Here is a 26,540-nt window from a genome sequence, read left to right as displayed (position 1 = left end):
GTCATGATATCAGCTATCATGTCGTAATGATAATGTATGGTTGAAGCCAGTGCCATATATTCAGCTTCACAGGTAGATAGTGCGACTGTAGGTTGTTTCTTTGTTTTCCAAGAAATTGGAGAACTATTCTTCCTCAAGAAAATACAGTATCCTGAAGTATTGCGCCTGTCGCTAGTATCAGCTGCCCAGTCATATATGCCTGTATACCAAGTTTTGCATTGTCGTCTCTTTTGAAACTAAGACTCTTTTCGGAAGCACCTTTTAGGTATCGTAAGACATGTTTCACAGTAGTACACTGCTCCTCCGTGGGTTCATTAAAATACTGCGATAACCTGCATACCACATAGCTTAACTCTGCCAGGGGTGTCTGTGTTCAACTCACTTAATTGAAACCGTGCCAATAGCGATCTTAACACTGCTAGTGTTAAAAGAACACCAATCAACTAATAAAAAGTAATTTACACCAAATCAACTCCACAGATTTTGCTGTATACGGCAACCTCAGAGGGACAAAAGTCATATAATGTGCGCAATCACGTTGCATACTGCAGGGGTTTTCAACCCAGTCCTCAAGGCACACTGTGGGTCCTGGTTTTTGTTCCAGCCGATCCAGCAGAGACAGTTGAACCAATGAGGCTTCTGCTAAAACAAGCCACACCTGACTGCAATCAACTGATTGCACTTGTAAAACACCAGATTGGGGAAAAAGTGTTGTCATCTTGTTTGGTAAGAATGAAATCCTGCACCCACAGTGTGCCTTAGTGGAATAGGTTGGGAACCCCTGGCATACTGTATATATTAAGCAATACTTTTTCATAAGTGTTTTAATTGACTTTCTTACCTGATAAATACAACAACGGGTTCAGTAATTTGTATAAACACAAAGCTAATATGTATATGGCGGAAAATACAGACAAGACTGAAAAAGCAGTTTCTGCTCTTGCAACCCTCTTTAAAATAATCTGCTGTATTTTAAGCCAAAAAAACAGTTGTGTTTGATAGAACAATATGTCTATATGCTGCCATAGCAGATTCATGGCACATTAAGCCCCAGAACTATTTTTAATTTGTCCGTTTTACCCTGAAAACCCCCGTTTACAGACATCGCGCAACCGCTTTTGTTTCAACCCAGACATAAAATGAAGATAATTAATTATATTTATTATTCAAAATGTCTGCTGTTTTTAGCTTAGACTCATTAATTGAGGTCTCATATTTCATAAAAAAAAAAAAAAAAAAACGACTTTAAAAATTATACACTCACATATTTTAAACTTTTAAATAAATTACGTCACAATGAGAAAAATGGTGTCTGTAAAAAAGTCATGGATACCTACCTCATAACTATCATTTATTGTATTTTTTTGTTACTGTCGCATTTTCTCCAATATGTTAGATGACAAATAATCAATCCAAACAAAGAAAAAAAAAAAAAAAAAAAAAAAAAAAAAAACGTTTAAAAGGGTAAATATATGAAAAAAAAACATCTCGACCACTCTTTGATGTCTGCGATTTCTGAATCGCGACCCTTGTTATATGACAATGTTTCACACATAAAATCCCCCAAAAATCAAGCTGTGGCCATTCACAACTGTGTCTTGACACTCAGTGATACATGCTACATGGAGTCTTTAGATCGAAACAAGGTAAGCATGCAATATCTCGTTAAAGTCATGCCGTCTTTAATTCTGCTCTCGCGTGCTCTCACCGCCAGATAGAGTTTTGCTGTTTAAAAACGTTAAAAAAAAAAAAGCCCTCCTGTTTAAATTTTTTCTTCCCCAGGAAAATGGAGATTTTAAGCTTTCCAATGATGTATCACACATGCATATCGGACAAATTTGAAATTGGCCAAATTGGGGATCTCAGAGCGGAACTTCAAGTTACCTGAGTGTTTTCCGCCATATACAATGAAAAATTATTGACTCTCTTACATGATAAATACAACAATGGATTCAGTAATGTGTAAAAACACAAAACTAATGTGTATATACAATGAAAAACACCAGTTAAAAGTTGAAATAGTGCATGTGCATTTTTTTGAGTGCATGCTAACCAGTGCCGCCAACACTGAAATTATACAGTTGAACCTTGATTTAACAGACCTGACAAATTCAGATTCCCGATTGAACAAACAACATCCGCCCGTCATAGTAGTACCTATCTAGAACTCAAATGCCTTCGAGTATCGAACAAAGTGCAGAAAGTCCAGAACTGGCCGGTGTTTATTACTGACACAATTAACAGATATGGCCTCTTTACTGACTTAGGTACATTAAATAAAGTTATAAATAAATAAATAAATAAATAAAGATAAATCTATATACATATAATAAATAAAGTAATTTCCCTCGTTTTTTTGTCTAAATCCTGTACATCTAGGTTTCATTGTTAATGAGAATAACATATTTACTAGTATAAAATATTTTAACACTAGTTATTGCTTTGTGCTTGTAGATTGTTTTGTAATTGTATTTTCAAACTTTTGCAATGTTTTCAGTGACACAATTTTGTAATTGCAAATCAAGGGAAAATAATATGATTAAAGAAAAAATGCCCATAAAATGTAGGTTTTGTAAAATATTAGATGCATGAATGAACCAAATCACACACATGTCATTCTAAATTACCAGTCATCAGTTGAGCAATAATCATGCCAGACTGACGATCATACTAATAGTAACCAACTGAAGAGACATGAAAAACACAAAGAGTAGTTAGCATAATCCAAGTGAATCAGCAGCTCTAGAATAATTACAGTATGACTTGGCAGCAAGGTCAACCCAGGTGAATATCAGAAATGTTTAGCATTGATGCCTGGCCATTTAATTGCTTTGTAGTTTTTATAAAGATTTCTCATTGCATACCGATTGATCGGTTTGTGTTGTGAGGTTGTGCCTTGGATTCTAATCCCTCTGAAGTTTGGCAGTGACATTTGGGAAGCCTCTCAGGTTACTTTATTCTGTGCCGATGACCAGACATGTCTGAATATAAATAAGCTGCAAACCAACAACTTGCAAAGCCTTTAACTCAAATCATCATATTTCAGTGCATTGATGTGAACGTCAACTTGAAAAAAAAAACAAGAAAAAAAAACAAGATACGTTAACGTAATTGTGTCATTATTTCATTTTCATTAGCATGCACTTTACACTGAACTGTTTTTTGACTGTCGGTTATACACACATGGTAAACATTTTAGGAACTAGGAATACAGTGGTAGTCCGATCCCTCCTGAATGATGCTGGCCAGGTTTAAAAATCCACACACAAGCGGTTCATGTTGCCAAACAGCATCTTAATCCCCTGGAATGTGTCACCTGCACTGCCAAACAGAAACAGAAAGCATTTCGACTAGAATCTTTTAGAGGTTTTTTTTTCTTTTTCGTTCCAGTCTCTTTTTAGATCATCTGTTCATAAGATGACATTCTTGATCAATGGCTAACATGGGTTACATAAAAGGATGCCATAATAGAAGCAGGTGAAGAACAGGCCTAAAACAAACTTTTGGAAACAAACAAGTTCAATTTTCTAAACATAGGTGGTACATATTTGTCATGGTCATCAGACAAGCACAGGGATGCTCAAAAATGTGCAGTGAATGGAGGCCTCGTATATGCCGTTGTACTGGCGATTTTATGCTGTGTTATTTATTCACTTGTGGCTATTCATTAAAACCCAGCGGTAGTTGGCATGTTCCAGCCAAGAATGCAAGCATTCAATCTGCAAAGGCGTAGATTTGCTCTCAACATTGTTAGGGACGATATAACAGCATAACCTGCATGTACACTTTTAGCTAGGCACGGGACATTAATAAGACCAAACAGATTGGGTGAACGCATGTCAGGGCTAAAGAATATGAGCCTAATTAATTGATAAAATAAAAAGGAAAATGAGCGAAAAGGGGGTAAACCTCGGTTCTCAACATTTCTCACTGTTCGTTAACAGTAGAAAACACATACTGGAGTCTTCTAAGTAGCTTCCTATTCGAGTTTTGCAGGTGAAGGAGATGGTACCTTTTCTTGTAGGCACCGTCTAACTTTTTGCATTACTCTAACACACCCAATATAAGATAAATAGCGCATATACCATAGTTTAAGGAAAACAAGCAGAATATAGGGCGTAAGAAATAACCTCTTTTTATCACGGAAGCCCAGCGCGTGCGTCATATAACTAACTGAGCAAGACTGACGCTGACAAGCCCACGTCTGCACCACCAAGTCTCGCAATCAGTTATCCCGGACAGTCCATGACAAGACCGTCCCAAAACAAGGAACACAGGACAACGCCCAATATCCAACCGATAACACGACTGACAAGACTTCAAGAGCCCCGTTGAGACTGAGGTGTCAAAATCCACATCCTTGTTGCCAGTGTTGGGAATAACGCCGTTATAAATAAAGTCGTTACATAACGGCATTATTTTTTTCAGTAACGGGGTAATCAAACGAATTATTTTTTCCGCTGTTACAACGCCGTTACCGTTATTGACGGTCAAATACTTACTCTGAATAAATTGAAGAAACTACCAGCCGTAGCGAGTCTGCTCTGCTTTGTTTATTTGTCATCCAAGACTTGGGGTGCGTTCAGGTTCGAGAATAGCGTACGTACTTCTTATGACTCCAGGCTGTTTGTCCCTGCTCATTCAATGGCGTACCGCACGCATGCTATTTTAAACCGTGACGTTGCATCGTAAAGTTGAAGTAAAGCGAAAGTGGGACATTATAGACCCGTGTTAATTCTGTTACTTTTCTCCGGTAATCTTTCAAAAACGAACTTGCCGATCACACATTGTTTTTTTTGGAACTTGTATAAACGACTCTAGACATTACGACATATGAAGGATGTTTTCTTCATTCGTTTCCCGAAACCAAAAATTCGAAGGAAAAAGTGTGAAGATTGAATCAACTTGCACGGACTTTTAACGCCAGCTCATATGCAGTAAACATTTTGTTGGGTTGGCATGGTCTTTCAGAGGACAAAGAGGTAAGCCATTTTGATATCTTTAACTTATTTTTTAATGTGCCGTTGTGCAGTTGTTGTGCCGAAAAATAGCCGCCCACGTGAAATGTCCCCCCTGACAGGAGCGCTTATTTATAACGCTTTATTGAGGTGAAAACATCATGGACGCATTACAGTAATGGATTTACGACTGTAAAATCTGTTTTAAATTAATAAATTACACAAATACTAGTACTGTATTTTAGAAACAAATCGTGGACTGGGCCACATAACCATTTTTGAACAGAAATGTATTAGTGTACAGGTTTTCACGACCATACCCCAATGACAATCACACAGGTATGACATTTATTAGTTCAAGCAGAGTAAAATAATACATATTAACAGTACAAGATTTATTATTTCAAGCAGAATAAAATAATACATATTCACGGTGCAAGAAAGTCGTTTCCGTGTCCATTGAGTGGTAAGAAAAAGCTGTTTGTACGAGTTAGGAAAGAAAAAGCTGCTTGTACGAGTGACGTGTGGCTGCTCCCGTCAGGGGGGACATTTCACACAGGACGGCTATTTTTCGGCAGAACACCGCGCTGCTTCTGTCTGACAATGAATGACCTGAAAATAATTAAAATGGTATCTGACTGCCACAGTTACCTTTTCTGTTGTAAAAAAAAAACTTTAGTAAGGGGAAGTGTAAATAAATTATAGAATTAAGATTTGTTATCAATGAAAAACTTAAAAGTGTTAGTTGGCTGTCACTGAGTAGCATTTGCGATCGCTACACAAAACTAACAATATAAATTACCCCCAAGAACAATCAGAGACGTAGGACAACCAGAGGATATAATATATAAATAAATGTAAAGCCAAGGCTGGTGGTAAAAGATAGCTTGTTGAAACCTGAGAATGTCATTGGCAGTCGCGTAAGAAAAAGGTGTCGATAAAAAAAAGCTAAGGCTATGCTTGGTCGGCTCGTTTTTTTTGTCTTTTTCAGCCCTCGACACTCAAGCCATCTCTTTAACTGAACATTTTTATGTTCTTCCATATCTTTTTGCAGTGACTTTGGCACCAGGGACATCATTTTCAGAGAGAATTGGTAGGTTTAGCGCTGTAGACATCTCCTTCGTACACGATTTCCATTCGTTTCCTATTGGAGACAAACGATAGCGTGTCCCCCCCCTTAGCAACAGTAGCTAACGCCATGAATATCAATGAGCAAAAGATACGTATTGCTTGCGGTATGCCATTAGACAATGCTTTCCAAAGCTTGCTAACGTTTCTGTGTTTGCTACATCTGAATGCTAGCCTCGTTCCCATCCCCCACTGTCAGCCAGCAAGAATGCTGCTTCCATCTTGAGGACGGCAGACAATTTGAGGGCGATGGGGGGAGTAGGAGGACGAGGCTACCTGAATGCACCCCCTGGATAGATGCGATGGAAGTGATTGTGATTGGCTAAGGGTTAGAGTCATGTGTTATGGTAAGCCAATCAGAGCCGGTGTTTTCACACGCAAACCGGAACAGCGTGTGCGGCAAACACACACACGCAAAACAGATGCAGAGGGCTATAATGGCAGAGCATTCAGAGGAAAATTTGTCCTTTACGAGGTGGAGATATAAACACTATTTCAAGTTGGTCGAAATTAAAGGAAAGAACGTGCATGTTAAGTGTAATTTATGTCCCCGGGCAAATATATATTAATAAATAAATATTACAAGGTTCTATAACACAACTCGCTGTCTGTTCTTCTCTATTCAACTGACTCGAATACTGCTCACGGTGTACGGTGATGATGGCTGGTTTACACTGAAAAACTGGTACCTATTAGATAAATATGATTTAAACCAGCAGAGGGCTGCTCCTCTAATGCCTATGTCACATTCTAGTCTCTGCAATGAGATATTATGGTCGATTGTGTCAAAGGCTGCACTCAGGTCCAACAGAACCAGGATCGAGACTAATCCATCGTCAGCGGCTAGTAACAAGTCGTTAGTTACTTTGACTAATGCAGTTTCAGTGCTATGATGAGCTCGAAAGCCAGACTGGAAATGTTCAAATAAACTATTGTTCTGTAGGTGCTGACAGAGTTGTTTTACTACCACTCTTTCAAGGACTTTGGAGAGAAAGGGTAGATTAGAGATAGGTCTATAATTGGCCAAGATGCCAGGATCAAGAGTAGGTTTTTTCAAGAGCCGTTTAATAACTGCATATTTAAAGGACTGAGGCACGTGGCCAGTAACTAATGAGGTATTTATTATATTTAGGATAATATCAATAGTTAGAGGCAGAGTCTCTTTAAAAAGTTTGGTTGGGATTGGGTCTAGGAGGAACGTTGATATTTTGGAGGACGTAATGATTGAAGATACATCGATTTGGTCTACAGTGGTGGTTATTTAATATTATAGAGGGGTTTATTGGAGATTCAGAATTTTCAGTCCGCTCTATATCAGACCTAATAGTTGGAAATAATTCATTTATTTTATTTCTAATAGTTGAGATTTTATTGTTAAAATTTTTTAGGAAATCATCACAGCTAAGAGTGGGTGGGATATAAGGTTCTACTGAGCTGTGACTGTTGGTCAGCCTTGCTACAGTGCTGAACAGAAACCTAGGATTATTCTTGTTTTCATCTATTAAGGATGAGTAATATCTGGTTTTAGTCGTACGCAAGGCCAGTTTATAGGTCACTATACTGTTTCAGTGAGGATCTGTAAAAGATCAAATGTTGTTCTAAATGACTGATAATGATAAATAGAATTGATTTGTGTGTAATCAAGTCTCCGTGTAAATGCACCTGCTCCGTGAGTCTGAGAGTTCTGTTGAAAGTGCAGAGAACATCATGAAGACCAAGGAACACACCAGGCAGGTCCGAGATACTGTTGTGGAGAAGTTTAAAGCCGGATTTGGATACAAAAAGATTTCCCAAGCTTTAAACATCTTAAGGAGCACTGTGCATGCAATCATATTGAAATGGAAGGAGTATCAGACCACTGGAAATCTACCAAGACTCGGCCTTCCCTCTAAACTTTCAACTCGAACAAGGAGAAGACTGATCATAGATGCAGCCAAGAGACCTATGATCACTCTGAATGAACTACAGAGATCTACAGCTGAGGTGGGAGAGTCTGTCCATAGGACAACAATCAGTCATACACTGTACAAATCTGGCATTTATGGAAAAGTGGCAAGAAGAAAGCGATTTCTCAAAGATATCCCTAAAAAGTTTGCCACAAGCCACCTGGGAGATACACCAGGCATGTGGAAGTAGGTGTTCTGGTCAAATGAAACAAAAATCTAACTTTTTTGGCCACAATGCAAAACGATATGTTTGGCCTAAAAGCAACACAGCTCATTAACCTAAACACACCATGCCCACTGTTAAACATGGTGGTGGCAGCCTCAGGGTTTGGGCCTGCTTCTCCTCAGCAGGGACAGGGAAGATGGTTAAAATTGATGGGAAGATGAATGGAGCCAAGTACAGGACCTTTTTAGAAAAAAACCTGTTGGAGTCAACAAAAGACCTGAGACTGGGACGGAGATTTATCTTTCAACAGGACAATGATCCAAAACACAGAGCCAAATCTACGATGGAATGGTTCACAAGTAAACGTATCCAGGTGTTCGAATGGCCAAGTCAAAGTCCAGACCTCAATCCAATCGAGAAACTGTGGGCAGAGCTGAAGACCGCTGTTCACAAACGCTCTCCATCCAACCTCACTGAGCTCGAGCTGTTTTGCAATGAAGAATGGGTAAGAATTTCAGTCTCTCGATATGCAAAATTGATAGAGACATAGCCCAAGCGACTTGCAGCTGTAATCGCAACTAAAGGTGGCGCTACAAAGTATTACTGCAAAGGGGCTGAATAATATTGCACGCCCCACCTTTCAGTTTATTATTTGTTAAAAAAGTTTAAAACATTCAATAAATTTAACTTGGCTTGGAGAGTGCCAAAATGTTTTCTAATAATAGTGATAATATGTCTATTTTTATAAGTGCTCATCACCAACTGGTTGAGCAAACATCTCCCTTTTATGCTTTCTCGTTATTTTTAAAGTGTGACATCTGTATTTTAATATTTTAATATTCCTGAGGATTAATATAGAATTGATTCTTGCTGCATCCAGTGTTTACTTGGTTTTCAGGCAGCCAATACTGGGAAGTGTCGCCTTTTCAGAGGGAGTCATAATGCTCCATGTGCCTCAGGGACAAAATATTAGGGAATAAATAATGCGCTTCAAAGAATACTACACTCTTTCTGTGACTTGAAAGAACAAACTGTAATGTACAAAGTGTCCCAAGAAATTGCACATCATTTTAAACAGAAATATCTGAGGAATTACGTGTCCGAGACCAGCGGTCTCCAAACCAGTCCTCAAGGGCCGCTGTGGGTCCTGGTTTTTATTCCAACCGATCCAGCACAGAAAGTTGGAACCAATGAGGTTTCTGCTAATCTGCAATCAACTGATTACAGTTGTAAAAACACCAGATTTGGGAAAAATTGCCGTCTTATTTGGTTTGAATAAAATCCTGCAACCACTGCGCCCCTATGTGGAATAGTTTGGAGACCCCTGTCTTTTACAAATAAAATATATATTGCTCATAATTCCAACAACAGATTGAGACTGATATAAATGATATGATGAAGCTTTACTAATGATTTTTTTTTTTTTTTTTTTTTTTTTTTTACAATTTTCTGTCATTAGAGAAAAAAAGTTAAGTCAAATTTTTGTACCCTGTATCAGAAATAATTGCTTGTGTTTTTGCTGGGGGGAGTACTAACCTTAATGATATCATGAGGACAGCAAAGAAGACACATTTTCTTTACCATCGTTCTATAGTGTTTTCAGATTTTTAATCTGTATCCAAACTCACAAATGGGATTTTTATGTAATATTTCGGACCGGACTGGTTAATATCAACGAGGTCAACCTTCAATTTATTAAAAGGGAATTTCTTTATTCAGTATGCTTGAATAGCATTCATTTATATGATTTCCTTAAAAACAGCCTCATTGTGTGGGTCATACTGTTTCTTCAGCAAGGTTTTGTCAAATTTTTGCAACCTGTATCAGAAATAATTGCCTGTGTTTTTGCTGGTTGGGGTACTAATTTGAACAAGAATGATATCATGAGGGCAACAAAGAAAAAACACATTTTATTTTTATACCATACTGTTTTCAGAGGTTTAAATTTGGATCCAAACTCTCATTTGTGAGTTGTACGCAATATTTGGTAGTTTTGCACTGTAAAATTTGAATGAGGTCTACTTTGAATTGATTAGAACCTGATTTTTATCATTTAGTGTGCTAAAATACAAGGGCGTAGGTTTGCATAAGCAGGGGCGCCATATAGGGGTTATAAGTGATACTGATTCTAAGGGCCCATGCCCTGATAGGGCCCACAAAGAAAATTAGAACATTAGGCAATCGTTTGCAAATTTAAATATTAATCATTATAATTTTAATAGGAATAAAACGAAGGCTTTCTTTTTCTTGTTTTGTTTTTGGCAAAAAGTAAACACCCAGAGAGCCCATGTATTGCCAGCCATCCCCCCCAAAACCCTGTATTTTCATTAAATGGTTTGGTCCGCCCTTCCTTTGATCAGACGGGAGCAGCGGTGCGCATTTACACCAGTCAATGACTTGGAGTGCGAGGTTCTGCAGAAATGTTTTCAAAACAAAAATCGGGTTATCAAAAGAGGAAAGAAAAAGCAAAACAGGAGAGGGGTAGAAAAGACCAACAGGATGTGACAAAGTACTTCACAAATCAAGGTTGGTGTCTTGTGTCAGTGTAGTGTTGAAAATTAACTTGTTATCTTAGCACCTATTCTAAAACATGAATTCCAATTTTTTTTTGTATCCTACAGATGTTGAAAGTTGGTGTGGAAATGTTCTTTTTTTAAATCGGCTTGAATCCAGTTTGTCAAGAATTTATTGAATTTAGTTTGTCATCAATTGAATTTAGTTTGTAAACAAGGGACCTCGCCTCGGAGCTGTAGCCTATAGTGCAGATCGCGAGTTTCCAGATGGGGCTAAGCCTACTCCATAATGAAATACTGTAACTGTTTGCTAGCTAGTGTTTGCTCCACTTTTAGTTTACATTTAATCAGTACAGCAGGCAAACCCTTAGCAAGCTCTTCATACTAAAACAGTTGTCTCTGCCCTTGCCTGTTGTAACAGGCACAACTCCTCTTGCTGCGTCTGGCTCAGCAGCCCTGTCTCCTGACCCCCTTCATGAGCCAGCTTCATCTTTTCTCCCAACTGAAGAAGGTGAGGAATTAATTTGAACACTGCCACACCACACATAAAATATCAGTGGTTAAGGGTAAACCCCTTATCTACACAGCTGTGAGAGAATATCTATATTAAGAATAATATATCATAGAATATATAGAATAATATAGAAGATATTGTTATATGTGTCATTGTATGCACACTACAGAGCCAGAACCATCTTCAGTGTTGTCAGGGAGGAGTGTAGAGAGCCAAAAAGACAGTGCTACTGGCACTGGTTCCACAGATGAGGAAAATGACAGACCCCACGTGGTTAATGTATACTGTAGTATAGTTAAAGTTAAAACAAAACATTTATTATTAAGTCATTCATTATGGTATTTGCTTTGAGAATATTTCTAAAAAGAAATACATTTAGATTGTAAAAGATGGCCTTCAGTACATTTCTTATAGATGATATCAGTCTATTCATTATTGCTCTATACGCTGTATGTTTACATAAATATATTTTCATCTTAAATTAATGCAGAAAATGCACAAATTGGTGTGTAAAGATTCACCAGAATGCAGGAAATTACATAGTTGATACTCTAAATGTGTGTGTGTGTCCCAGCACTGGTCATGGGGCCCAAAGTGATATCTTTTCATGGGCCCCAAAATTCCTGGCAGCGCCTCTGTGCATAGGGATGGTAGGGACATAACACTATCAACTTTTCAGGATGCTCAAATTGTCCCCACCAACTTTTAAACGACCTTATTTGCATTATACTGTATAATGAATTCAATTATATAGGTAACTTAGATTGCCTTCCCATATGTTGGAAAGATAGAATTAACCCTACCATTTTTAAGTGAATTATTTTCATAATGAGGTGGCACGGTGGCTAAGTGGTTAGCACATCCGCCTCACAGTTCTGAAATCAAGTGTTCAATCGCGGGCTCCGACCTTCCTGTGTGAAGTTTGCATGTTCTCCCCGTGTCTGCGTGGGTTCAAAAACATGTATGGTTGGCTAATCGAACACTCTAAATTGTCCCTCGGTATGAGTGTGTGCACAAATGGTTGTTCATATCCTTGTGCCCTGCGATTGGCTGGCAACCGATTCAGGGTGTACCTCGCCTACTGTCCATACTTAGTTGAGATTGGCTCCAGACCCCTCGTGAGGATAAGCGGCTCGGAAAATAAATGACTATTTTCATTACGTTCAGACTTACATTTACCTTCTTGCTGAATGTGCCGGTCCATTTTTTCCCTCTCAAACTCACGTTTGATTGTCTGATGACTTGCACTTTTTTTTTTTTTTTTTTTTAAATATATTTTTATTTATTTTCAACATTTTTTTATTTAAAACTATGTTTATTTGCAGCCTATGCAGATATTTTTTTTCAGATAATCCTCCATTAATCATAGTAAAGGTAAAACGTTTTCATTTCTTGTTGAGTTTAGTTGTGCCTATGGACAAAAGGAGGAGTGTTTCACCCAAAGGAAGGCTCCATTTTTTATTCATTTTTGTCATACCTTGACTAAGAGGTTTTTCAGTTATATTTAATTTATTAATTTAGACAGACATGTTGAGTCAATTTTTATATTTTTGCATTCCTGGATAGTTGAATTATAAACAAGTTTGTATTTACTGTGTTTCTTCTTTTCCTTTCGGCTCTGTTTATATAATTTATGTTCAAATATTTCAATTTAAAATTGCTAATAAAATAAATAATAAAATACATTCTAAAATAAAGTTTTCAAAATGTTTCTTTTGTTTTTGAAAACAATGGTTCGAGTCAAACTGTGTATCACCCGAACCAATATACATGAAAGTTAGTATAAGTCAATACAGATTTATTTTTTCATTGATCATTTAGCCTATCAATTAATTAGCGTCATATTTGGGAGAAACGCAGCCCTGCTTATCCCTATCCACACAATCTATTTGGTCTTATACCCCCCAGCTATAGTGTACATGCAGGTTATGCTGTTATATGGTCCCTACCAATGTTGAGACTAAACCTACAACCTTGCCTAAATTACATTTATTTATATAATTTCCTGAGAAACTGCCTCATTTTGAAGATTATGCTGCTCTGTCAGCAAAATTACAAATAATTTTCATTGGTCACAAATCATGCACTAGGAATAATGCGCTGCTGTATACTTTAATGTTGTCTATGGACATGTTTTATAATAATAAATCCCCATTAACAATCCAAGAGTGAAATATTGTTAAGATTTCCAGACGATGACTTGAGCAGTGCTCTGTTCAGAATAGCCATGCCTCCCACGACCCGCCCCTTCCCAGTTCCTGCCTGGTCTCGATCAGGTGTCTGTGCTACAGCGACGTAAACTTTCCATCTGGGACGCAGATTCGGGGTCGTGCCCGGACAAACGCGGACAAGGCCATGCTTAGACGGATATTACAGATGGTAAGGTTCAGCTTGAACAATGTGAACTACTGTACGTTCGCAGGGTCAAAGTGTGATTTTTGCGTGTGTGTGCGCGTGATACGCAGGCCCGTCATTTTCTGTTTCCTATAGGAACGCACCTTTTATTTAACTACATGTCGCGGATGGGCGGGGGAATGGATTTGGACCAAGCATATGCGCACATTGGCGGAAAAAAAATCAATCCACCAAGTGGCGGTCAAAGTATTAAGCGCTCCTAATGTTTGCCTGCCAAACTTAGCATGATATGCTAACCCGTTTGAATTGACGGAGGCTACTTTATTCAGCAGTGTGTGGCCATGGTGGAGTATTTTACAACACGACACCATAATTCAGAAGCTTGACAATGCCCGCCGTGTATCGTCAATGCACGAAAACATTAGTTAATATTTTGGTCACCAGTTTAACAGTTGGTTGATTGGGTTCCGTTAGCTATAGTGTTTGGTTGATTCATCGACCATTGCTTAAATGCTAATTTGGGTTAGCCCTACACTGACTGATGCTGCACCCTGCCTTTGCGGTTGGAAAACCTTCCCAAATGGAAATAACAACGCTAGGAGGGAGTAAATCCAATTTATTCTGGCAGATAACGGCGGCGTGACTTCCTCATGACACGCCTGTAAATCTGAAGTTTACTTGCGAAATAGAAATTTCCTTAGGACTTCATTTCCCATGAGGCAGCGCGATGTGCACGGTGGTGAACACAAATTTCGCCCTACATTGGTGTGACTTGCATTTCAAGGAGCAAAATTACAGCCCCTTCCACACCTCCAATCACATAGGGGCAAAGTCCCAAGTTCTGACACAGATCTTGAGTTCACAAATGAATCCATTGGAACATGTTTGTTTGGTAAGAAGCCATGTGTCATAGTTGAGACTTTCTGAAGTCGAGCTGCATTGAAATGAACCTCTCTGCTTTACATAGGCTGACCATATTTTGATTCCCGAAAAAGAGGACACTTGGACCGGCCTCAAGATACTTGAAATTTACCCGAAGTTCACTCAAAGATGCCTATATCACGTTAATATATTTAAAGTGTGCTTTCTTTGCCTGGATAGAAAAATTCACTTTAATTAAAAAAAAAAAAAAAAAAAAAAAAAAAAAAATATATATATATATATATATATATATTGATATATATTGATATATATTGCCATATAGTACATATTATATACTATATGGAAATCATTTATTTACTCAACAGGTTATTCTTCTTAAAAAAATAATCACACAATAAAAACGCAAAAAATTATTATGAAAACCCATGAAAATGTTCTCCAGTCAATACATGCACACAGTATGCAATGTGCCAACTAAACATTTTTATAAATTACTATCATGACAATTGTCATTGAAAAATTGTTATTCCCACTCAATTTTTATTCTCATTCAACGTTCTAGATTGCACGCAAACAATAACTGAAACTCTCCAACCAGCATGTTTCCAAACGCAGCCGTGCAAAACTACATTACCCATAATGCCTAACGAAGCTTAGCTCACTGATAGGCAAAATCAAACTTTGCTATAAAAGTTTACAATCGTCGACAGCGCAACGATACGACACCAAACGGGATTTTACAGATCATGTCAGAACAAACACAGGAGTCAACAGTTGCTATTATATACATACAGTGGGGCAAATAAGTACCGTAATTTCCCCGAATATAATGCGCACTTTTTCCCCCCAAAATCAACTTGTAAAATCATGGTGCGCATTATAAACGGGTACATGGATGGAGACAGAAATATATATATATTATATAAACCGTTTTTTTAATTAACACGGCCACGTTGTGTTGAAGAAACGTATGCGGCGATCCGTTGCCGACCATTACGGTACGTGACGTCACCATTTTGTTTCGGCAATACTTCACTCTAATCGGCCGAATGATTTTTTTCACTCTTCATAAAGCACAGAATTTAGTTTTTTGAACTCATTTGAGTCAACGTTTATTGCAGCTCCGCAACTCGGACCATAACAAACGTAAGCACACAGACTTCCTGTGTCCATCAACTATATCTGTCCCTTGGGAAACTCAAACCCAGATAACAATAGCTCCTATTGTTACTGTCGTGTCGACAGTAATGAGCGCTCACGGAGTTCCGACTTACGTTCTCACTTTCATTTTACCGTATCAATCCATGGAAGAAAAATTTATTCATCATGATGAAACGAGCAAGTTATACAGCTGCCTTTAAAAGAAAAGTCACATCTGTTTTGTTTTCTCCTAAATTCTGGTAAGTTGGAGAAGTTGTCAAATCATATTATTACCGTAAATATTGTAAGTTTATGGTAATGTTTTGAACTACCAATGAGCTATGCTTGTGCTGTGTTTCATCAGTCAGTAAAATGACATTTCTGTATCTGTACACGAGCTCTGTTTTCTTGTATTCTTCTATTTATTGGTGCTAAAATTGGGGTGCGTGTTATAAACGGGTACAATAATTTCCCCTAGATTTTACAAGTAAATTTGGGGTGCGCATTATACACGAGTGCGCCTTATATTCGGGAAATTACGGTATTTAGTCAACCACCAATTTAGCAAGTTCTCCTACTTGAAAAGATTAGAGAGGCCTGTAATTGTCAACATGGGTAAACCTCAACCACGAGAGACAGAATGTGGGGAAAAAAACAAACAAACTCATGTTGTTTGATTTTTAAAGAATTTATTTCCAAATTAGAGTGGAAAATAAGTATTTGGTTACCTACAAACAAGATTTCTGGCTGTCAAAGAGGTCTAACTTCTTCTAACGAGGTCTAAGGTGGCTCCACTCATTACCTGTATTAATGGTACCTGTTTTAACTCATTATCGGTATGAAAGACACCTGTCCACGACTCAGTCAGTCACACTCCAAACTTCACTATGGCCAAGCCCAAAGAGCTGTCGAAGGACACCAGAGGCAAAATTGTAGACATGCACCAGGCTCGGAAGACTGAATCTGCAATAGGTAAAACGCTTGGTGTAAAGAAATCAACTGTGAGAGCAATTATTAGAAAATGGAATACATACTAGACCACTGATAATCTCCCTCGATCTGGGGCTCCATGCAAGATCTCACCCCGTGGTGTCAAAATGATAACAAGAACGGTGAGCAAAAATCCTAGAACCACACGGGGGGACCTAGTGAATGACCTACAGAGAGCTGGGACCACAGTAACAAAGGCTACTATCAGTAACACAATGCGCCGCCAGGGACTCAAATCCTGCACTGCCAGACGTGTACCCCTGCTAGAGAAAGTACACGTCCAGGCCCGTCTGCGTTTCGCTAGACAGCGTTTGGATGATCCAGAAGAGGACTGGGAGAATGTGTTATGGTCAGATGAAACCAAAATAGAACTTTTTGGTAGAAACACAGGTTCTCGTGTTTGGAGGAGAAAGAATACTGAATTGCATCCGAAGAACACCATACCCACTGTGAAGCATGGGGGTGGAAACATCATGCTTTCGGGCTGGGTTTTTCTGCAAAGGGACCACGACGACTGATCTGTGTAAAGAGAAGAATGAATGGGGCCATGTATCGAGAGATTTTGAGTGAAAATCTCCTTCCATCAGCAAAGGCATTGAAGAAGAGACGTGGCTGGGTGTTTCAGCATGACAATGATCCCAAACACACAGCCAGGGCAACAAAGAAGTGGCTCCGTAAGAAGCATTTCAAGGTCCTGAAGTGGCCTAGCCAGTCTCCAGATCTCAACCTCATAGAAAATCTGAGGAGGTAGTTGAAAGTCCGTGTTGCCCAACGACAGCCCCAAAACATCACTGCTCTAGAGGAGATCTGCATGGAGGAATGGGCCAAAACACCAGCAACAGTGTGTGAAAAGCTTGTGAAGAGTTACAGAAAACGTTTGGCTTCCGTTATTGCCAACAAAGGGTACATAACAAAGTATTGGGATGAACTTTTGGTATTGACCAAATACTTATTTTCCACCATGATTTGCAAATAAATTCTTTAAAAATCAAACAATGTGATTTTCAGTTTTTTTTTCCCCACATTCTGTCTCTCATGGTTGAGGTTTACTCACGTTGACAATTACTGGCCTCTCTAATATTTTCAAGTGGGAGAACTTGCACAATTAGTGGTTGACTAAATACTTATTTTCCCCACTGTATTTATCGTAAAAAAACTCAACAACTGGGACAGGCGGTCATCGGACACGTCACAGGGAGCAGTACCGTTGCAGGCAATAAAGTGTCAATTTCAACACACGCTAATTGTATTGTGTAAACTGTCCTCCTTGTCAATTTGGAATTTCCTTTTCTCAACATAGATGACAGAATCATAGGGCATAAGAAACACTGCTACTTAGAAAATAATACTAACATTCAACCAGATACACAAACTAATACAATATACTGCATGTCTAGTACACATATAAACCAATATACACCAGAAGACACATGATCGACATTAACAGGAGAGAAACTTACAGAAAGGTGTATGGAGCCACGTCTCTTAGAACTACTCCTTATTGTAGTCTGTAACTGCCTGATCTCTTGCCAAACCATCAACCCAGTAGATGGTGGTAATGCCCCCATCATACAGGGAGTAAGCTGCCAACAAAACAACAAAAAACTACTCCTTCTCCCGCCCCGATTATTAGGAGGATTATTCGAACTAACTAGTTTAGCGATTAATCGACTTCTAAAATAATCAATAGCTGCAGCCCTAGCGGTGCCCCCCAGCGGCTGGAGGGATTTCTCTTCAAATTGGTCCTGTGAAAAATCATAAAAACAGGACATTTTTGTGAACTTATGAAACCCGGCCGGACAGCAAAAATAGATTCTAAAACTAGGACTTGTCCGGGCAAAAGAGGACGTCTGGTCACCCTAGCTTTACGGTACTTGGAAGAAGGTGTTACTCTGATTAGATCCTAACCAGCGTTCCAGCACGTAGCCATGACAAGAGCATTTGTATAACTGCACCACTCAGAGCTATCAGTGAACAAGGCCTATCGTGATGATGGCTGTGGGAATATTTCAGTGCTGTAACCTGATGAGGCTGATAGAAAGATGTGACAGTGTTTCATCTCTGGACTTTGCTTTCACCTACTCTCTCTCCCTTTGGTCCAATTGACTTGTACTTGTTCCACAAAATACATTCATTCAAGCCTTTAAATAGCTGTTTCCGTATCCAACATACATTAAGGTTAAAATGGAAAGTAAATAAGTTAAGGATCCAATGTTTCCATCAGGACAGAATGCGATAGCAGTTACTCCCACTTTCAATGACTGTATGGTATGATCAGTGCTGCTATTTAGAAGGAGACAATTTTGTTAATTACTGTAGCTAAGGGGTGTAACAATATATTGATATGGTGATGTATTTTGGCCCCCAAGTAGGTTATCGGTATGCTCTCGCCAAGAATCAGTATATAATTATATAAAGTCACTATTTAATAAAGGAATCAATAGGTTGCTACCAAAATTATGTCCTTCAAAAGGGTGCATGTTTGACATATTGTCCTCAAAAGTGCAAAAATAAATAAATAAATAAATAAACATAGCTTACTTTCCCATTTAGAAATCAACCCCCCCCCCCCCCCCCCCCCCAATACTTGTAGCGTAGAACTTTGGTCCCCAACCTTTTTTGCACCACAGACTGGTGTGATGTGGGCCTCTTTTTCACAGACCAGTATACAGGACTGTCTCAGGAAATTAGAATAAGAACTTTATCACAATATTCTAATTATCTGAGACAGTCGTAATAAAGTTCTTATTCTAATTTCCTGAGACAGTCCTGTTTCTTATTCTAATTTCCTGAGACAGTCCTGCATACAGGACTGTCTCAGATAATTAGAATATTGTGATAAAGTTCTTATTCTAATTTCCTGAGACAGTCCTGTATGTGGCAGAAAATTACAGTAAATATAAAATAACACGACGGGGCTATCAACGAACATTAAAATGTAAATGTAACACACATATGCTGAATCAAAACTTTTTCAACAGTGGCCTCTCCCGAAACTTGACGGCAAATATCCTTGGTTGCAAGCATAATGTGTTATCTCCAGTCATGAAAGGTTTCTTGGCTTTAAAAATACGGTTCGCCACGAGGTATGGTGCTCACAAAGCGTTTGCTTTTGTTGCCTCGTTTGCTAGCTTTTAGCCACATGTTGGACTTGGTCATAGGCTCTGCTTCTGGCTCAGCAGGTGGCCTTTTCCACATTAAAAAAAGCTGTCTAGGCAGCTAACGTTACTGTTTACGGTGACTGACGCTAGGCTGCAAACACCCCAGTAAGGGCGGCCAACCACTTGAGGGTAACGTATAGGAGTGGGAACCTCAGGGCACCTCACGATACGATACGATTCGTGATACGAGGCTCACGATAACGATTATCTCACAATATCACGATACAGCGATTATCGATATATTGGTCAGAAATTTGATACAGGATATTCTACGATACAACTGTTGAAATGAAAAGAAAAAAAAAGATGTTTCAAAATAGAAAAAATACTGTTTAAGTCATTTATTAAACAGTGACACCTTTTCAGTGCAACATTGCTGTAAAATATAAATCTACTGCAAATTGTGTACCTGCACATATAGAGGAAACAAACCACAAGCACTGATATTTCTTTGAGGGATCATGATGAATGGCATCCTTAATTTTTTTAAAGTTTTAAATCTTTTGAAAAAAAAAAATTAACAGTGCTGTAGGTGTCAGTCATCAGTTGAGCTTGGAGTGGGGGAATGATAAAATTGGTGGGTATTTTATTCGTATATGACCTTTGTTGCCAAAAGCATTGCTTTGAGCACTATCTGCTTCAGCATTTGAGATGTCGGACTCAGTCAGTCACATTGTTCCTTACCTTAAAAACAACAAAATAAATAAAAAAAATATTAGCTACTTAATAGCTTTTGAGTTGAAATCCTGATATTTTTGTGTTGGAAGTATTGAGTGAATTAAAAAAATATGAATTGAATGTATAGAAATTAAAAATGCAATAATTACCTATTTTTAATATGTAGGCTACATTAATTATCATGCACATAACCATATATATCTTGGAAGCTATTCAAGCCATTTTTATGGCTTATTGTATTAAAATGGCAGTAGTAACAGTTTGTGTCATAAACTGGATGGAAAGTGGATCTCAAATAATATCAAATAAATCAGTAAATTCATGTAGGCTTGTTCAAAATTCTTTTTCATCCAGTTTACGGTCCTGGTTTATTTTATATCATTCAACACCAAATATAATCAAAATAATACATGTAAATTAAAAAGTCAATTACATTGCAAAACTTTCTTACCTCAAGTGATTAAAGCAAAGCAGTGAAGAAATCCGTATCCACTTCGTCACCAGCTGACAGTGAACCTTATTTTTGTTAGACAATTCTTGCATACAGCAAAGTCCTTTTTCACCTTACTTCCTTTCTTGTTTGTGTAAAATGCAAAGTGTGTCCACATGTGTGATTTGTAGCAATATTTTTCACACTTTTCCTCCACCGGTCTCACGAAGCTTTTTTATTTTTTTCAACCCACTTGGAGCTTCCGCTCTTCTTCTCTAGACGACTTGTGCGCACTTTACCTTCACCGCCACTCTCGAGCGCTCCTAGTGGACCGCCAAGGAATTGCTCAACAAACATTGAGCAGTTTACAACATCCAATAGCCAATATATCAAATAAAAGTATCGATACTTGGCGGGAGCATATCGATAACCGATCGGGTTGCAAAATATCGCGATATATCGCTGTATCGAGATATTGTCACACTCTTAGTAACGTACACACATCGTTACCCGGATTATTATAGATGTGTCAAGAGGCACAGGCCAGATTGCGGTCGTTCACACATTATTATTTCTCTGCGGCTCAGTAGCGTATGTGCCACGGACCGGTACCGTTCCCTGGCCCGGTGGTTGGGGATCACTATTGTAGAACATCTTAGATTGATTTCCTGACTAATGTATCGATAAATGTTGTATCACCGTATTGTGACATAAGCGTTATCGTGAGCCTTGTAGCGTATCATGAGATACCCAGAGGTTCCCACCCTCACTGGAACGGGAGTTTACGTCAGTGTAGAACATCTGTATTGTATTAAAGCTACATCCAATATTATATACTGTAGCTCTCACACGTCCATCCAGAATTACAGACTTTATAGCTTTTGTGTTGAATGCCATTCAGCAATGCAGGTGTACTCACATGCCATCATAAAAGTAAAACATTCATTTTTCTTTAAGTTGACTGAAATGATTGCCTTCATAATCAATTGAAAAAGATCATTTGAAGAGCTTTCTCTATTTTCCAGACTCCTGGGAAAGGAGGCTCCCAGAATGCAGAGACAGAGCAGCCGAGCACAGAAGTTAACCATGATCAAACCTCAGAGGTAGCTATATAAATGAAGTGTTTGCATTTTTCGTCCTTTTGAAAAGAGCTGAAACAATCTGTTAATGATTATATCTGTGAAATCTGGGTTTAGGGCTTCATCTGTCCTCAATGCATGAAGTCCCACAGTTCAGCAGAGGATTTGTTCAAGCATTATCAGCTATTCCATGACACTGGAGACCTTCCAGCGCATATGGCCCCCACCAGGTAGGATTGATATTTCTTCATTCATTCATCATTCATCTTCCATGCCTCTTCTCCTCACGATTGTCGTGGGGGTCTTGGAGCCTATCCCAGCACCTATGGCCAGTAGGCTGGGTACACCCTGAATGGCAGTCACAATGAGACAAACAACCATTCACGCACGCACTCATTTGGAGTGTTCAATCAGCCTAGCATGCATGTTCTTGGCATGTGGGAGGAAGCCAGAATACCAGGAGACGTGGTAGTGCCCAAACTTAGTTTTTGTAGTTATGAACCATCACTTGATCGATTATCTAAATTTTGTTTTCTGATCGATGCTTCAATCGATGAGCTATTTTCAGATCAATTGCTGGCTGCATAAAATATTGAAAAAAGGAGTAAGATTGGAGAATAAAGCCCCTTCAATGCAATATATTACATATTTTTGGGGAGGACAGGTTTTCAACCAAATTACATTATTTGGCCACAGTGAAAATTATTGTATACTGGTTATTCCAGAATTGAATTTTGAAATATAAACCTTCACTTTCCCGATTTTCTTCCAACCCCTGTGTGCACAATTTTCAGTGAAGTGGCAAACTTTGACCATATCGTCATTTTGTTCATAATTTCCTACTCCAAGCTGTATTAAAGTAAAATTATTGGTTGTTATACATATCAGATGATGTGTACTTGTGTGCAGCGTGTGGCTTAAGGATATTTGCACCCTATATGAAGGTGTGTTATTAGGCAGATTCTTCTCAAGAAAAATGGGCCAAAACGACATTTAACGGTCTCTGAAAAGTCAGACATTGTGAAAAGTCTTTCAAAGGAACACTCTCTTAAATTACACACAGCCATCAAACATTTTGTTGTAAATAGCCAACAGGGCAGCAATAAACATCTCGAGAAGGAAAGACGCAAATTCACTGGCAATGATTTCAGAAGAATCAAATATGAAGCTTCCAGGAACCCACTTTCCTCCAGTGCTACCATTTTCCACAAGTGCAACCTACAATGGTATGAAAAAGTATCTGAACCTTTTGGAAATTCTCACATTTCTGCATAAAATCACCATCAAATGTGATCTGATCTTTGTCAAAATCACACAGATGAAAAAACTGTCTGCTTTAACGAAAACCACCCAAACATTTGATAGGTTTTCATATTTTAATGAGAACAGTAAGCAAACAATGACAGAAGAGGGAAAAATAAGTAAGTGAACTATCACATTTACTATTTTGTGTCCCCCCCATTTGGCAGCAATAACTTCAACCAGACGCTCCCTGTAGCTGCAGATCTGTCTGGCACATCGATCAGGACTAATCTTGGCCCTTGACAATGCGGTGACAATGCCGTGAGAACTGAACAATACAGATAAAAATATACATAAAGTCAGTTCAGACAAATATATACATTAAGTCAGATCATTTTCATACAGCACAGATAAATATATACATGAAGTCAAATTATATTCACACAGAAACATAAAACAACATGAATACATAACTACACTAACAGAAACTAAGTCAATTAACGCAAACTAACAAATAACACAAACTAAATTACCTCATTGGCCGCATACTCCAGAGGAAATTAGTTCAGCTTCAATTCTTCGATGCACTATGCACTTGAGATGTTTCCTCGTTGATCTTAATCAGAGGTACTGAAAAGTTGTCTGTCCTCTAATAGTGTTCATCAGATAATGAGCCGATGTAACGCTTAATAGTGCCCCTGTCAACTCGCGGCAGTGAACTTTAGTTCCCACTCCATATCAAACAAACTAAATGCTTAACATTACACCCCCAGATCAAAGAGTCAATTATTTATTTCTTTATTCTGCCTTAGTGGCAGCTACACTGGTATCGGATCGAAACACGGAAAAATTCCGATCCAGACTTCCGATCCAGTTTTTTAAAAAAATCTGGTCCGGGTTTTCCAGCGCACCGATTTACATAATCCATTCCAGTTTTTGCTTCGGTTTCCCTAAATTCCGATCCGCATTTTACGGCACACCTTCAACACACTACGATTACATTACCGTCTCCCAATTTACCGAGAGACTTTATCGGTAAAAATGTCATCTGTGTGGGATCATTTCACCTTAAAGGACGACAAAAACGAAGAGGCAGAGTGCAACATATGCCACAATAAAGTCAAGCGTAGTGCTAAAGCTGTAAGAAGTTTGAATATAACCAACCTAATCAAGCATTTAGCGAAATACCACCACAAACAATGTGAGGAGTATGTTAAGAAAACCGAAGACAAAAAGAAAGGTCCTACGCAACTAACACTGGCAGAAACTTTTGCTATGCGTGACAAACTGGCACTCGACAGTCCCAAAGCCCAGGGAATAACAAGAGTCATTGCCGAAGAATTCATTCTGGATGACGAGCCATTATCTCACGTGAGTAAAGATGCACCATCCAACACTTAGAACCACGGTACAACATGCTCAGCCGTCATTACATCCTTTAGCGATTCGGCCGTGGAAGATTCGAGAACGTTTCTCAAACATCCGAATTCCGATTATTGAAATATGTCAAGTAAAGCGGAACTAATACACAGCGCGGTCTTCGGGACGCAATGAGAAACTGAGCGCATTGCGTCCCGAAAGTAAACATAATGCTTGTCATAGACCCAGGTAATGCCAATGCTCAACTCACGGCTTTAGCTCAGCTCATGCCGCTGGATAAAAAACACAAGAATACCTGACTGCTTTTGACAGCCGCTACAAACTACGCCAACGTTGTTTTACTGGAGATAATAGATAGATGCTAGATGCTAGATGCTAAACGACAGACTCGACTGCGTTAGCAACGTTGAAGTATTGAAAACCAGATGCGTTAGTAAACAGCCGCCATCTTAAAGCAGAAGACTTCCCTCGTAGGCTGTTGTGAACCTTCCAAGCGAACCTACCGTAATTTCCTGAATATAAGGCGCACCCGTGTATAATGCGCACCCCAAATTTACTTGTAAAATCTAGGGAAAATTATTGTACCCGTTTATAACGCGCACCCTAATTTTAGCACCAATAAATAGAAGAATACAAGAAAACAGAGCTCGTGTACAGATACAGAGATGTCATTTTACTGACTGGTGAAACACAGCACAAGCATAGCACATTGGTAGTTCAAAACATTACCGTAAACTGACAATATTTACGGTAATAATATGATTTGACAACTTCTCCAACTTACCAGAATCTAGGAGAAAAGAAAACAGATGTGACTTTTCTTTTAAAGGCTGCTGTATAACTTGCTCGTTTCCTCATGATGAATAAATCTTTCTTCCATGGATTGATACGGTAAAATGAAAGTGAGAACGTAAGTCGGAAATCCGAGAGCGCTCATCGCTGTCAACACCACAGTAACAAAAAGCACTATTGTTATTTGGGTTTGAGTTTCCCGAGGGACCGATATAGTTGACGGACACAGGAAGTGTGTGTCCTTACATTTGTTATGGCCCGAATTGCGGAGCTGCAATAAACATCGACTCAAATGAGTTCAAGAAACTAAATTCTGTGCTTTATGAAGAGTGAAAAAAGCAGAATTTAACACAGACGAAATCATTCGGCCGATTAGAGTGAAGTATTACCGAAACAAAATGGTGACGTCACGTACCGTAATGGTCGGCAACGGGTCGCCGCATACGTTTCTTCAACACAACGTGGCCGTGTCAATGAAAAAAAATGGTTTATATATATATGTAATACATATATATTTCTGTCTCCATCCATGTACCCGTTTATAATGCGCACCATGAGTTTACAAGTTGATTTTGGGGGAAAAAAAATGTGCGTTATATTCGGGAAATTACGGTAATTAACTTTTTATCTAAAATACTCCTAAATCAGCAAAATGTTGACTTGAATCTTCTCTTCAAAACAGTTTTAAAACTTTCACACACCATCCAACACACGATTCGGCCGCTGAAGATTCGGCCGCTGAAGATTCGAGAACGATTCACAAACATCCAAATTCCGATTATTAAAATATGTCAAGTGGAACTAATACACAGCACGGGTAATGCCAATGCTCGACTCACGGCTTTAGCTCAACTCATGCCGCTGGATAAAAAACACAAGAATACCTGACTGCTGCTGACAGCCGCAACAAACTACGTCAACGTCGTTTTACTGGAGATAATAGATATCATATGTATATAGAACCAGATGCTACACGACAGACTCGACCGCGTTAGCAACATTGAAGTATTGAAAACCAGATGCGTTGGTAAAAAGCCGCCATCTTAAAGCAGAAGACTTCCCTAGTATGCTGTTGTGAACCTTCCAAGCGAACCTATTGAACTTTTTATCTAAAATACTCCTAAATTGGCAAAATGTTGACTTGAATCTATGTTCAAAACAGTTTTAAAACTTTCACATGTCGAAA

The 26,540-nt window shown here is 38.7% G+C and overlaps 1 protein-coding gene across 4 annotated transcripts in view; it reads left to right on the top strand.

The window, feature by feature from the left end:
* The first annotated feature begins 13,446 nt into the window (after positions 1-13,446).
* eea1 (early endosome antigen 1) overlaps positions 13,447-26,540 on the top strand; it is a 66,182-nt gene continuing 53,088 nt past the window's right edge. For 2 of the 4 annotated variants that reach the window (XM_057835876.1, XM_057835875.1), the window contains exons 1-3: positions 13,447-13,604; positions 21,887-21,964; positions 22,058-22,170. In XM_057835876.1, coding sequence (XP_057691859.1) covers positions 13,581-13,604; positions 21,887-21,964; positions 22,058-22,170 — 215 coding nt within the window. In that variant the 5' untranslated portion in view covers positions 13,447-13,580. Of the gene's footprint in view, positions 13,605-21,886; positions 21,965-22,057; positions 22,171-26,540 lie in introns of those variants that run through there. The other 2 variants (XM_057835878.1, XM_057835877.1) reach the window with 1 other exon arrangement.

Source organism: Corythoichthys intestinalis, chromosome 5, assembly GCF_030265065.1.
Source record: "Corythoichthys intestinalis isolate RoL2023-P3 chromosome 5, ASM3026506v1, whole genome shotgun sequence".
Lineage (NCBI taxonomy): Eukaryota > Metazoa > Chordata > Actinopteri > Syngnathiformes > Syngnathidae > Corythoichthys > Corythoichthys intestinalis.
The sequence above is the reverse complement of the archived record's forward strand: the minus strand, read 5'-3'. Positions and strand labels throughout refer to the sequence as shown.